The sequence below is a fragment of the Tenrec ecaudatus genome, chromosome 3, assembly GCF_050624435.1.
Source record: "Tenrec ecaudatus isolate mTenEca1 chromosome 3, mTenEca1.hap1, whole genome shotgun sequence".
Lineage (NCBI taxonomy): Eukaryota > Metazoa > Chordata > Mammalia > Afrosoricida > Tenrecidae > Tenrec > Tenrec ecaudatus.
In genome coordinates, this window is record NC_134532.1 from 155,629,597 (window position 1) to 155,644,717 (window position 15,121).

Consider the following 15,121-nt stretch of genomic DNA (forward strand, 5'->3'; position numbering starts at 1 on the left):
TTATTTTGTGGGCATATCATTAAATTGGGAGGAATATTTCAGGGCTCATTCCTTAGAGATTCTCCCATGAATCCTTCAGGGAGCCACCCTTTTCTGACACTAATTACCTGAGTCCAATAGTTTGGGAAATCATTGTGAAATAATGTACATTGTATAGAATTGTACATTGTAACATACATTGTATTGAATTCATTCTCATTCTTCTTTTTAATACTAGCAATCCCCGGTAATGTGGCAACAGAGATTTTTACCAAAGGTAAGTTTTCCAACTATTTTGTTAGCATGATTTACTAAAACAGAAAGTAAAATATCATATGCAAGCCTACTGTGTTCCTTACCAACAAAGTGTACTGCTTTTTAATTCATTGCAGTTATACTTTTTAGTTTTATTCAACAAATGCCACAAGTAAAAGTAAGTGACAATTTTCAAGCCGTGTAATCCTTCTCACCATCCTCTTCTGAGTAGTTCTACCTACATAAGATATATTTACTGCTACTCAGATTGTTATCTAATCTTTCAATTACCATCATCACTTTGATCCTATGTAGAGATTTCTTTAAAAAGCATAATGCTCAAAGCAGATATTTTTTTCTAGTTAAGCTAAATCCATGCCTCGGTGCTTGATGCATCCAAAGGTATTATTTGTAAGGGTTCATTCCTTCGGTTTTCATATCAGTTTCATTTAATTATGGGAAGAAAAGATATTTCATGTGATTTCAATTTTTAATTCACTAAGATTTATTTTGGAAAGTCACATATTGTTTGTTTGGGAGAACAGTCCATGTAGAGTTGAGAAAAATGTACATTTTACTGTTGGTCAGTGAGTTATTCCACATTTGTGTAAGATCTAATTGGTGTAGATGGTTTTTTAAATTATCTCTCTTTCTTTTTTTAACCTTATTTCTGGTTATTCTATCTATTATCTAAATTGAGGGATGGCATATATTTCTCCTTTCAGTTCCGAGAATGTTTGCTTCATACATTTTTGGACTCTGTCTTGTTAAGTGTATATACATTTACAATTATTGTAGCTTCTTGATGGGCTGAGCCTTTTATCAATATCTAAGGAATATATATATATATATATATATATATATATATATATATATATATATATATATATATGTTGCTACTAGGACTCCCATGCATACATACATGATCCTCCTCTATAGTGGAACATTTCTTTAAAAATTACCTTAGTGGTTATGTCATAAAAGCAGTATCACTAGTCTAGAGCCAACCCAGCCATGGAAATAGTTGTTGCTTTACTAATTGTTGCTTGATCCATACTTATTTACTAATAGCCTAAATGAAAAACCAAACTCATTGCCATCCAGTTGATGCTAACTCATAGTGACTCTGTGTAGCAACTGCCCCAGGGAGTTTCTGAGACTGTAATTCTTTAAATGAGCAGAAATCCCACCTGTCTCTTGAGGAGTGATGGGTAGTTTTGAACTGCTGACCTTGCAGATTGCAGCAACAATTGGATGCTCAACCCACCAGATTAATTCTGGACATTGCTGTTTTCATCAGCTTTCTTGAGATTTCATACACGTACTTGGAATTCTCACTCACCGTGGAAGCACCTAAAGCAACTCCTTTTCAGGAGGATAATTGGTCACGTTAAACAATTCTGGAAGTGGTCTATAACCTTCATGGCAAATTTAATAGCAGTAAAACAATTAAACTCCCTTATCTAAGAGCGGTGTGTCTCAAATTTCATTGTGAGGACAACCCACAAAAGCATCTCCTTAAATGCATCTTCTGATCCAATCCCTGGTGTGGATCCTGAGAGCATTTCCAAGAAGCCCCACCCCAATGCTCATGCTACAGCCCACAGATCGAGTGATAAGACTTAGATAAGGGGGAAAGCCCTCAGGACCCTGTGCCGTGAGTTAGGCCACCTAGAACTCACCTATCTAACCTCCACTCATCAAGAACTCCAGAAAACTCTGTAGCTACTCCATAGTTTGAATTTCAAATGCCAATTAATAATTAATAAATGTTCTAAAAATGCATCCATTGGCAACAGTAACCACAGATGTAATCTAAAAATGTAGGCCTTTGGAAAGCCTAGCATGATCTAGTGTAAAATATATTCCTGCATATTTGTGAGTTGTGGATGAAATGGTAAATGTGTGAGAAACTTTGAAAACAAAAAAGGCATAATAAAACCATGAATGATGTGGAAATTAGTGTGTGCTATTTTTCAAATGCAGGTGAGTCATGATCTCCCCAGAACATTAATGCTCTTTTTTTCATTAGAATGTGGGGCTCGTCCAGACCTAATAACATTGTCTGATGAAAGGATCATAGGAGGTGTTCAAGCCGAGGAAGGAGACTGGCCATGGCAGGTCAGTCTGCAGCTCCATGGGGCTCACCACTGCGGAGGCATCCTGATCAGTAACACCTGGATCCTGACAGCAGCCCACTGCTTCAGAAGGTGAGCTCCCTGCCGTTTGTCAACAACGACCATCAGCATGTACATGAGGAGTTGGCCCACCGCCCCAGGGTTCACCATGACTGTATTGAGTTAGAAATAATTCAATTCAAAAAGTGAATAACTCTTGCATTCCTATCCATGATAGCAAAATTATTATTGTTTCATTCAGCTTGACAACCGTTTACTGTTATTTGTGTTTCACATAATATAGCAGAATGTTTAAATACTAGTTGCAGAAATTTACTGAACTTCTCTAAGCTTCTACCACCCCCTCTCTGAAATTAGGGATAATATAAGTGTTGTGTTAATAGTATTTATATGCTTAAATAAGCTCATGTAAATATGTGCTAAATGTTAACAAATGAATTATTTTGAGAGATTTGCTCATTGTTTCCTGTAAGTTGATCAGTAAATTAGTAACTGACATCACTGATCTAAGCCATGAATTTAATCTTCAAAAATATCACTGAGCATCTACTATAAGTGCAGTGCTTGGTACATATGAGGGCTGGAGGCACAGGGAATCCAGGGTGGACGATACCTTCAGGACCAAGGGTGTGAGGGGCGATGCTGGGAGAGTGGAGGGTGAGTGGGTTGGAAAGGGGGAACTGATTACAAGGATCCACATGTGACCTCTTCCCTGGGAGAGGGACAGCAGAGAAGGGGGGGAAGGGAGACTCCGGATAGGGCAAGATATGACAAAATAACAATCTATAAATTACCAAGGGCACATGAGGGAGGGGGGAGCGGGGAGGGAGGGGGAAAAAAAGAGGACCTGATGCAAAGGGCTTAAGTAGAGAGCAAATGCTTTGAGAATGATTGGGGCAGGGAATGTGCGGATGTGCTTTATACAATTGATGTATGTATATGTATGGATTGTGATAAGAGTTGTATGAGCCCCTAATGAAATGTAAAAAAAGAAAAGGAAAAAAATAAAAAAGAAAAGAAAATGATTAGGGCAAAAAAAAGGTGCAGTGCTATGTATTACAGCTGCTAATATAAACAAGACACTCCCTCTGCCTTCAGGGAACTTACATTATAATGCTAGAGGTATACATTTACAAAAATAAAATTCAATTGTAATGAGTACTCTTTACGACTTGGGCTGTGAACCAAAAGGTCAGCAGTTCGAAACCTTCAGCCACTCCTCCCAAGAAAGACAGGGCTGTCTATTCCCATACGCAGTCAGAGCCTCGGAAACTCACAGGGGAAGTTCTACCCTGTCCTATGGGCTCGCTAGGAGTCATCATCAACCCTGGCAGCGAGGGAGGGAGTATCCAAACAAAATGAATTTAAACTACTTACAGAGATTTCTCAGTCAAGGCGACTAAAGGCGACTGCTAATGCGAGGGTGACAAGTTGCCAGAGGGGAGTAGGTTGCATAATCTTATTCCATTGACATAAAGAAAAAGTCATATTGCTCAGGAAGGAACGTCTTAGATTTCAGCAGGTTTTCTTCTTATTCTTGGGACAACCTAGACCCTACCAATGGCTTTCTAATAGACCTAAACTCAAAGAGATCACACAGAAAAATGAAGACCAGCTGGACTTAGTGGATCCCTAACCAAATGTATTCTTTAGACTCTTGAAATGACTCACCACGGCCGAAGTTTCAACTTCCTGCCCTCACATCTAAAGCCCTTCACAAATAGACCCCTGTACACTTATTTCTCAAAGTACGGACTTTGAGCCCCAGTCAAACAACATTCTTCTCTCAATCCTGCTTACACTTTCCTGCCTATGAGCATCTGCTCAATTTGTTTCCTCTCCCTGGAATGTTAAGATCCCTTCCAAATATCCATTTCTTCTTACTGGAATTCTATTAAACGTTCATTATTGTGTTAGTCTGGGTTGACTAGAGAAACAGATCCAGAGACACTCACATGTGTGTAAGATAGAACTTTATATCAAAGAGTAATTATGTATTAAGAAAACATCACAATCCATTCCAGATCAAGTCCATAAATCTAATATTAGCCCATAAGTCCACTACTACTCCATAAATTCCTCTTCAAACTCACGTAGTCACTCTCAATGAAGCCAAATGCAGGAAGATCACAGGCCAGTGGGTGAAAAGTCTTGTGGATCCAGTAGTGGGGGAAACATCTCAGCATGGCCCCACATGGCTTGCAAACAGGAAAATGCAGAGAGAGAAAAAGAAAGAAAGAGACCCGCCTCTTTTGATGGCAGAATGAAGAGAAAGGAATTTCCCAGAATCCTCATGAGAAGACCATGTCCACAAGGAGGCATCATCAGGCTGTGACCTGATTGACAGGATAAACTCCACCCCTGCACTCTTTTATCAAGTTGACATGAAATTCTGTAACTGCCACAATTATCTTCCAAAATTTTTGTGCAGATGTAAGGCCAGCAGAGTTTCTAGGAATAAAAAAATCAGGAGATTATAATTATTCTGAATTTTTTTAAGAATACAATTCGGCATTCCCAATCACAGCCAATAAATCTGAAATTTATTCTAAAAGATATTTCCAGAGTTAGTTTCAGATTTATTGCTTTGTCACAGGTTATACAAGAAATAAAATTTACAAGTCACTTCAATTTTCATTGTCATGCAAAAGACCAATAAATAGGAATGGCACAGTTGTCTGTTGGTGTTGTTAGGTGCCATCTGTACGGCTTTGACTCTTTACTACCCCGTGTATCACGAAAGGAAACATTGTCTGGGGCCCGCACCATCCCCACAATTGTCCCTCTGCTTGAGCCCATTGTTGCAGCCACGACGGGAATCCTTCTCCTTGAGGACCTTCCTCTTTTTGATGCCCTTCCACTTTACCAAGCATTGTGTCCTTCTCCAGGGACTGATCTCTCCTGATAACATATCCAAAGAATGAGAAACAAAGTCTCTCTATTCTTTCTTCCAAGGAGCATTCTGGCTGTATTTTATCCAAGACATATTTGTTTGTTTTCCTGGAAGTCCATGGTATTTTCAATATTCTTCAACAACACCGTAACTCAAGTCCATAGCTTCTTCTCAAGTTATCCTTATTTAATGCTCTAACTTAACCTTCACATGCAGAGGAGGCGACTGAAAATACTACAACTTGGGTCAGACACACCTTAGTGCTCAGAAGCACCATCCTGGTCCTTCAATCCTTTAAAGAGCTCTGGCACACACACACAAAAGTCAGTAAGTAGGAATGGCACTCATTTCTCTCAATCACCCCAAACTCTGGGAAACAGAAATGCCAGTGTAGGGACTTTGTAGGCATATAGCATAACCAAGGATACATAGAAATAGCACTTTTCGGATCCCTATTCTGACCTAAACACACAGATATGAAAGCTATCCCAATAATAAAAACCACATTGGTAAACATCTCCAATACTTATAAAAGGAATGAGTAACTACAAAAATTAATTCTCAAGAGCAGACAAACTACAATTCTTTTTTTGTCCATCAATTCCCTATCTGGACTCCAAAATTCTATCCAGTTGTTATTTTTTGCAAATTTTTCATTCTACTTTTAGAGCAATGTTTTGCTAATCAACTCTCCAGTTCATGAGCCTTTATTTTCTCTTCTTTCACTTTTTTCCTTGTCATTCCTGAGCCCCGCTTCAACTTGCCCTGCTCACGTAGGTTTCACACTAATGTATATGAGATATGTCTTTTAAAATACATGAACTTGACACGCCTATAAAGAATCTATGTTTTTATGTATGTATACTTAATTTCTGTAAGTCTCCTTGTCCTCCATGTCTCATTGTGACTGCTGGTGCATAGCATCACATAGTACACGCCCACCGCATTTCCTTCATCTAGCTTCCACTTCCAAAGAGCACATAAATACAGATCCTCACACATGGATCTTTCTTAGCCCGCAGGCATTTCTTTGAGTTATGTACCCAGAAGTATACAGGCAGACTGCTGAATACTTGCAAAAGGAAATAATGCTTTCCTAAAGGACTATAGCAGGTTACAGCTTCACCAATAGTGCAAAAGAAATACAATTTCCTCTCCTCCTCACCAGAATCTGGCTTCAGTTACCTGTCTAATTTTTGTCATCCTCTTGAATATAAATTAAAATCTCAGCATTGTTATCTTTTGACATTTCAAATAATTAATGCATTTGAATATCCTTCCATTTTTCTATTTGCAGTTTGGATTTACCCTTCTATGAACTACCTATTAATATCCTTGTTTTTTTTTTTTCATTTTACACTGGTTTTCCTGTCCTTTTCTCTTTGTTTACAACAGCTTTTTGTAAAGTCTACAAGAATGCTAGCTATCATGCAGGGCAAATATTTTTCAATCTCTTAGGAGCCTGCTGATAGAGTCAGGGAAGTGTTATCAGAGAACATTGTAAATATGATTATGATAGACATAGGTTAAATGCAATGCCTTATTTTATATCCTTTTGAGTCATTTGAAAGTTGTGAAGGGGAAAGCACAGAGCAAGCCTGTGGTGAATGTCCTCTGACCATGGACCAGGGATGGGAATATACCCTTGCTGTGGCGCAGAGTGCATGGGGAGTGGATTGTGGTCGATGTCATTAGGCTAAAGTTTAACACTGGATTATCATTTGATCTCCATTTTGACCTATTTTAAAGTTGTTCTAGTTTTTAATATTTTCTACTTTCTTTCCTATTGAGGTTTTTCTCTATTTTGTTGTGTCATTTGTTTGTTTGATTTGGGGGGCTTTTTTCTGTATGCTTTCCTGTATATCAAATCCAGGACAGATACACCTATAGAGACAGTACTGGATTAATAATTTCTTGGCGATAAGGCAGGTAAGGTTGTGAGAAAATGGGGAGCTAATAACAATGAACACAAGAAAGAAGAAAATGTTCCAAAATTGATTGTGGTGATGATTATACAACTCTTTTTGATGAGGTAGAACTATTGAGTTGTGGGATGTGTAGCTTATGTGCCAATAAAACTGTTTTAAAGGAATTTTATCACACAAATGTTTTCTAATATTTTTCTCTACATTCTTAGACTTTTATTCATTAATTCTGTCACATTTATTCTGCCAATCATTCATTCTGCCACAAAAGAATTAAACATATTTACTAGTTTGCAATACAGAAATGTCACTCAAATAGTTCTTCCATTGGGAGGAGGAGGGTGGAGCAAACATAATTACCCAACCCTCTGACATGTTCACTCATTCTCTATTTCAACAACATACATGCTTTCTTTTGTTTTCTTTTTTTTTTTCTAGGAACTCTGATCCTTATTCATGGACTGCCACATTTGGTGTTTCTACAAAATATCCTACATTAAATATAAGAGTGAGAACTATTATAATCCATAGCAATTATAGGCCAGAATTTCATGAAAATGATATTGCAGCTGTTCAACTTATCTCAGGAGTCTCCTTCACTCAAAATATCCATAGGGTGTGTCTCCCAACACCTACTCAGGAAATTTTGCCTGGTTCTACTGCGTATGTAACAGGATGGGGATCTCGAAAATATAGTGGTAAGTATCTCAGAGACCAAAACAAAATAGAAACAAGCACTGTCTTATTTTCTATTAAACACATTTTTTTAAATTAGGGAATATCTGGAAGTTAGATTCTCTGGAGAAACTCTCCTATATTCTGGTCATCCTAAATTCTGGTTAGCCCTGAGTTCCTCAGCAAAGCAAAAAAAAAAATGCTGTTAGAAACCATGAAGATTTCTCAAAGATTGCCAAAGTATGTGTAAGGGGAAATGATGAAGATACTCTGAGTGGTGTAATAGGTGCACATTGGGCTGCGATACACATGGTCGGCAGTTTAAAACCACCAGCTGCCCTACAGGAGGAAGACTGGGCTTTCTACTCCCATAAACAGTTGCCATCTTGGAAATGCGGGGGTGAGGGGAGGACTGTGAGTCAGCATTGATGCTATGGCAGTGTATTGGGGTTTTTTTGGTTGTTAACGACCACAGTTAGATACAGAGGCGCTCTAGCACTCACACGACTCTCCTTCATTCCACCGTATTTGGATATGTAGCTTTTAAGGGTATTTATAGCATTAAAGTATTTTGGAAATCAGCAAGTCTTGTCTCTAGAGGATCATAAGACAGATTGACACCACAGCCAAAGCGATGAACTCAAACCCACAGAGGCAGCTCTACCCTGTTCTAGAGGGAAGCTATAAGTCAGAATGGACTCCGTGAGAGTGACAGTGAGTTTGTTTGTTTGCTTGGTTTAGTATAGCCATGCCAATTTTGAAAACAATATCAATTTAAGCAGATTCATCCTCAGCCTGAAACTGCTGTTTTGTTACTAGACTGAAGTAGCATATAATATATAATGTTCCAATTTGATTTGTGGATAATTGAACTACCACTCATCAATATTCATATAACAAATTTATAGGAATCCTGAATCCTGAATCAAAAACCACAGCAAAGGAGAAAAATTGATCTGTGCAAAGAGATTATCTTTTGTACTATGGGAACCTTTGCTGGGAAGAAAATCCTCACAACATATATAAGAGCGTCCCTTGCAGAGCAAGCAATAATGATTGAAATACATTTGTTTCTTCCTATATCTATGCAGTCATTGATTTACGTATGCTGAGGTACATTTCCTTTCTGATGTTATATTAACAGGCAGCACAGTTACAGATCTACAGCAAGCAGAAGTCAAAATAATAAGGAATTCTGTATGTAATGCACCCATTAGTTATAATGGAGCTGTTTTGCCTGGAATGCTGTGTGCTGGAGTTCCTCAGGGCGGAGTAGATTCATGCCAGGTAAGTTCAAGACAACATAGCAATGTCATCATCCAAGAAGTTTGTAAGCATGTATTCTTAGGTAATATTATAATAATCACAAAGTTAACATGGTTAAAACATGTAGTCTTCATCTTCTACACATTATGATCTCATTTTGAGGGATAAAATGCTTAGAAAAGACTGCTGCATCATAAAAACAAACGTTTCAAAAGTGAAATTTCAAAGGAACCCTGGCGCCACAGTGACTTATGGATTGCTAACCCCAAGGTTGGCAGTTCAAAACCACCAACCACTCCTAGTGAGGAAGATGAATCTTCTGACTCCCTTACAGAATTCCACCTCAGGATCCCATGCAGGTCTGCCTGTCCTATAGGGTCACCTACCAGTTAGAATCAACTCCATGGCCATGAGTTTGGAGATTGTTTGAGGTCTAAATATGGCCAAATATACAAATGCTAGAATTAGAGGTCCCTAGGGTTAAATTCCTTAACCTCTGCAATCAGTTTTTTTGGAGGTAATTGTAGGATCTAGTATTTTGGGTACTATGTGAATTAAGTCTTAAATAAGGTTTAAATATGCCAAGTTAATCTGCATAAGCAACAAAGGAATAGCTATTTTTTGTTATTGTTGTTAACTGGTATTCAATACTTCAATCTCAAATGCTTAACAACTATGTTGGTTTAAATAAAAAGTTTATTTCAAAGTCATAAAATATTAAAATTTAAAATATAAATACGCTGAATGCTAGCTTTTGAAGATAATCCAACAATATTAAAATAAAACAATGAAAGCCTAATTATTCAAGTCATATCAGCTCCAACACTTGTGAACAAGTACAACTGGGGGAAAAACTAGGATAAATAACTACTTAATTCTAGTGTGTCATTTTTCAAGTAATTTACATTAAAGCAAACAATAGACATAAAAATTTCCCTCTAATTAGAATAAAATTTAAATCTTAACATTTTTATCTAATTATCTGAACTGAATTAATATAGTTAGATCTTCCAATTGGTTTTGTTCATATGTCTGAAAAGCAACCCCAAATCAAAGAAACCCAATTTCATTGCTGTTACATTGATTCCACCAAATCCTGCTCCCACCGGGCAGAGTAGAGCTGTCCCATAGAGTTTCTCAACGCTATACTCTTGAGGGAAGCTGAAGCTAACTTTCACTTAACAGCCACAGGGGCGCAAGAGCTCCTAAGGAGTAATCCTTAAATGGTTTGTGGAAATAGTCAACCGGAAGCACTTTCTCTAAAATGAAGCATTGTTATTGCTTGCAAGTTTTGTGTGGGTGGAGGGCAATTGTTTCTCAGTGTTCAAAATGCTATTATCTAGCCTGCCCTTTATTTCCTTTCAGTGCAGCTAGCTACCTCTGTCTCTGGGGCTGGCCTTGCTCTCTCCTGCTCTTCATTTGTTGCCAGCCCTCTAACACAAGAAGGCCAATTTCCCAAAGAACCCACCCATCCCATAGTCACCACACCTTCATACTGACAGTTCTGCATCTCCTGGATGTAGATGTAGAGCATTAGTTAAAACTGGTGGAGGTTTAAAAAGGTAGTTATTTACGATTTCCTTACTAAGATGCCTTTTATTGTCTAGGCTTACAGATTCTGCCCTTCCTTCAAACCCAGCCCAGGAATAATTCATCTGAAAGTTTTGCCTGGTGCTTTATTCCAGGCCACAGCAGTTTTCCCCCAAAATGCTGTAATGCGAAGCCTGTGACGAAAGCAAGGACTTGATTCTTAAATTTCACATTTGTTTACTACTTTTTAAAAAGACATTACACAAATACTTTGCTATAGGGGGAAAATTGCTGCACGGTGCAGTGCTAGGAAGGTCGTGAGAAGTGGTTAGCTGGATCGCACGTGACCCACCTCACGAAGACAAGGTCCTCCATCCAGTGCGGACTGAGCACGTCGGCGGTTCACATATTTCTGCTTCTCCTCACCTGGACTAGTAATTAAGCAGGTATGAGGAGAACTAACTACCAAGAGCCGACAAATGAATGCCAAACTCTTCCGGAGGCACACTTAGGAATAATAGGTGGCTTTTATTAGTCGTGACTCCATGCCAGTTATATTCAAAGTGCTTTAAATGTTAATTCACGTACACTCATAAAAACATTATTTAAAGATGAGGAACCCGAAGCACAGAGAGCTATTAAATCGCTTACCAAGGTCTAGTAAATAAAGAAGCTCAGATTCAAGCTGTCTAACTCCAGAATACAAAGAAAACCGCCCTTGTAGCTCATAAGATTTGTCTCCCTGGCTAGCATAGTATTTACACAAATATCTTTGGTTAGTTGGTTTATTATTGTAGTTGGCTGTTAAGGATTTCAGAAGGAGTTTTTACTTAATGCCATATGAATCCATTTTTAATTACTCACCCAAAGCATTATTATTGTAATATCATTTTTGATGATATCCTATGTATTTGACACTATGCAGTGTTTATGACTGAAGATAAGTGATACTTCTAGAAATGTATTCATTCAACAAATATTTATTCGGCATATCCTGTAAACTAGAAATATAAGCTACAACAGAATAGCGTACAGAATAGTTACGCTCCCTCTCTCAAAGGAGTTTCCAGTCTAACAAGGAAAACCATGCTTGACAAGATCATAGCTCCACAGGGTCGCAGAAATTTACATCTGTTGTAACAAAGAAAGCTAACTTACTAGGGGTTCGTTCAAATGGGCAGAGAAATGTGTTTTTATAAAATCATGAAAAGTGATAGATATGGGAACACAGGCAATCAAATACCAGCCCATCCCGGTGCGGGAAGGGACAGCTCAGAGACAGCTCCCTGGAGAGCGGAAAGCCTGGGGTAAGTAGGGGTCCCCTGTGGGGTGTTTAGGAAATCTCCATCTGAGACTAACTGAAGGAACAGTTTATTTTTGCATAATTTCACTAAAGCGCATCTGAAATTGGTATGAGATTTCACTCGAAAATGCCAAGCTGGCATCATCCTTCTTCGCTACACTAGAAATAAAATTCTTTCATGTGTTGGCATTGTCTTCACACTGAAAAAAATCTATTATTCTGTTTTCAGGGCGATTCTGGTGGCCCACTAGTACAAGAAGACTCGCGACGACTTTGGTTCCTTGTGGGGATAGTAAGCTGGGGCTTTCAGTGTGGTCTGCCAGACAAACCAGGAGTATACACTCGTGTGACAGCCTACCGAGACTGGATTGCCCAACAAACAGGGATCTAGCACAGCCAACATCTCGGTGCCAAGTCTGCAATGCCACAGCTTTATTTTCCAGCAGAAACAAAGATTGAAGTGTCCTCTTTCAACAACCAGCTACCAAATTGTGGGCGGGGGGGGGGTGTTTGTTTGTTTTTTAATCATTTTACTAAGGGCGCGTACAGCTCATCACAATCCATATATACATCCATTGTGTTAAGCACATTTGTACATATGTTCCCATCATAATTTTCAAAGCATTTTCTTTCTACTTGAGATCTTGGTATCAGCTCACTTCCCCTCCCACCCTCATGAACCCTTGATAATTTATAAATTATTTTTTTCATGTGTTTTAGCTAATACCATTTAATCTTTCTCTAATATCTTATATTTTCTCAAGGAAACGATGTGTTATTGTTGCATGTTAGTGTGTGCAGTGGTTAAGCATTCAACTGCTAACAGAAATGTCAGCCGTCGAATCCACCAGCAACTTCTCAGGAAAAAGACATGACGCTCTTCTCTCATACAGCTCATGGTATTGGGGACCCCATAGGACAGCTCTAGTCTCTCCTACAGCCTTGCTGTGAGTTGGAATTAATCCAAAGCAAGGGACAACGAGTTCTGTACAGATGAAATGAAACTTGTTGCAGAATGAACATTTTATAACAATTGTGATAAGGGAACCTAGTGAGAAAAATAGCGCCTTTATGTCCTCCGGCAGATGGGGAGAACTACACGATGTTGTGAATGTGCATATACTACTCAATCGCACACTTAAGATATGGCTCACATGATCAATTTGGTTATGTATATTTTTACTCAAATTTTTAAAAGAGCGTGTATACTGTAGGAACCTGGGCAATTATGAAGGGTCAGAGGGATGTTCTATGAGTAAGTTCCATTAAAGCTGAGAACTGGGGGAAGGGTAGAAACTGGACAAGAAAAAAGTAGTAGGATATAATTCCAGACAGAAAAAAGCTGTGTGAAACCACCGGACTGTTTTAAATTTCTGGTAAAACAATATTTTATCAGTTGGGTAAGTCCTAAAATTAAGTGTATGAGAGGATGTGCAGCCTTTTGGAACATGAATCACCCTGTAAGGACCATGAAAGCCTGTACATGCTCCCACGGGACGATTTAGGAATTTTAGGCATTTCCATGCAAAGCTGATATCACTCATTCCTCAAATTAAACCCCCAAAGATAAATAATTTCAAAAATTATAAAGAATTCCCATGATAAACTTATTAAAATATTTTTTCAACATAGACTATGTACATCTCCTCCATAAAGAAGCTGAGGAAATTCACCTATGCAACCTTCTCAGGTACTTTACAACCACCAGTGAGATAATGGATAATTTAAGAACAAAAAATTTATTATTTTGGAATGATTTTCTACCAGCAAGTTCCCATGAGTAGAAGTCATTTAGAAAGCTTAGCTAAATCCAAGTAATTAATTGAAAATTAAGGAGGACAAAAAGGGAAAGCAGTTTGTTAAGAAATGGGTGAAACAGCTTAATTTCAATTAATTTACCTTGAAAAACAGAAAGAATTTTCCTCTCTCTCTCTCTCTCTCTCTCTCTCTCTCTCTCTCTCTCTCTGTCACACACACACACACACACACACACACAAACACACCAAAGAGCATAAATTAAATTATAAGCTTTAATATTTAATGGCACACTAAGGTACAAGTATTGGTCTTTCCCTATCTCTTCTTCCCTGAGCAGTGAAGGAAATCAATGCAAGGAAGAAATCAATCCACAGGATGCATGATCCACACAGACCATGGACGCGTGGCCCACACAGACCATGGCCTCTTCTAGTCTGAGGCCATAAATACTAGACTGGACCCAGTTTCCAACAACCACCATTCTGACCAGGCGCACAGTAGAAGGCCCCAGTCAGAATGGGAGAAAAATGCAAAGAAAACTCAAATTCCTTTTTTAAAAAATCAGATGTACTGGACCAACAAGGTATAGAAGACTCCTTGAGATTATTGCCCTAAAATACCCTTTTCACCTGCAATCAAAGCAACTTGTAGAGGTCAGATTTCAGGCAAATAATAGATTGGCCTATAAATAAACAATAATACACCATGAGGAATATGGCCCTTTATCCCCAACTATAAAGACCAAATGGTCAGCATTCACCCAAGAGCAAAGAAGAGAAGGCAAAACAGGACCAGGACACTGGACAGAAAAGATGGGAGTACTAACGCATTACAGGAATTGTAACCAACGTCACAGAGCATTGTGTAAGAATTGTTGAATGAGAACCTTATTTGTTGTGCAAACTTTCACCTAAAACAATAAATTATATTACTAATTACGATATTTAAAATTTTAATGGAACAGCAATTTAAGCCGTTTGGATCCGTGAGTGTTCGTGAGTTTTAATGGGCTCTAAATCCATGTAAAATTTGGTTTTGCGTCTGCATATCTGAACACTGACTTACTATCCTTGGGTAGCAAAACAGATCCATGTGGTATACAGATAACTTCTGGATTTTCTTGATTTAAAATTGTGAAGCAGCCTGCTTTGAAATCATTTTCTTTTATGGAAATGAACTACAATATAATCCACTCTAGGCACAATGTACAAACAAATCTTTACAACAGTTGGTTAAAAAAATCTTTAATGCTTCCTCCCTCTACCCTCACTATCATGACCCCAATTGTCCTCTGAGAACAATGTTAAACTTCTAATTTAGTGTGAGATACAAGGGGGATAAGAATGGATATGTTTTCATGTGTGCATGTGTACAATAATATAATCACAAAAATATTTGT

General features: G+C 38.2%; 1 protein-coding gene across 1 annotated transcript in view; it reads left to right on the top strand.

The window, feature by feature from the left end:
• LOC142442429 (transmembrane protease serine 11D-like) overlaps window positions 1-12,836 on the top strand; it is a 29,906-nt gene extending 17,070 nt beyond the window's left edge. The window contains exons 6-10 of the mRNA XM_075543572.1: window positions 218-256; window positions 2,267-2,444; window positions 7,629-7,892; window positions 9,014-9,152; window positions 12,194-12,836. Of these exons, the coding sequence (XP_075399687.1) occupies window positions 218-256; window positions 2,267-2,444; window positions 7,629-7,892; window positions 9,014-9,152; window positions 12,194-12,355 (782 nt within the window). The 3' untranslated portion in view covers window positions 12,356-12,836. The remainder of the gene's footprint in view (window positions 1-217; window positions 257-2,266; window positions 2,445-7,628; window positions 7,893-9,013; window positions 9,153-12,193) is intronic.
• Window positions 12,837-15,121: the final 2,285 nt, after the last annotated feature.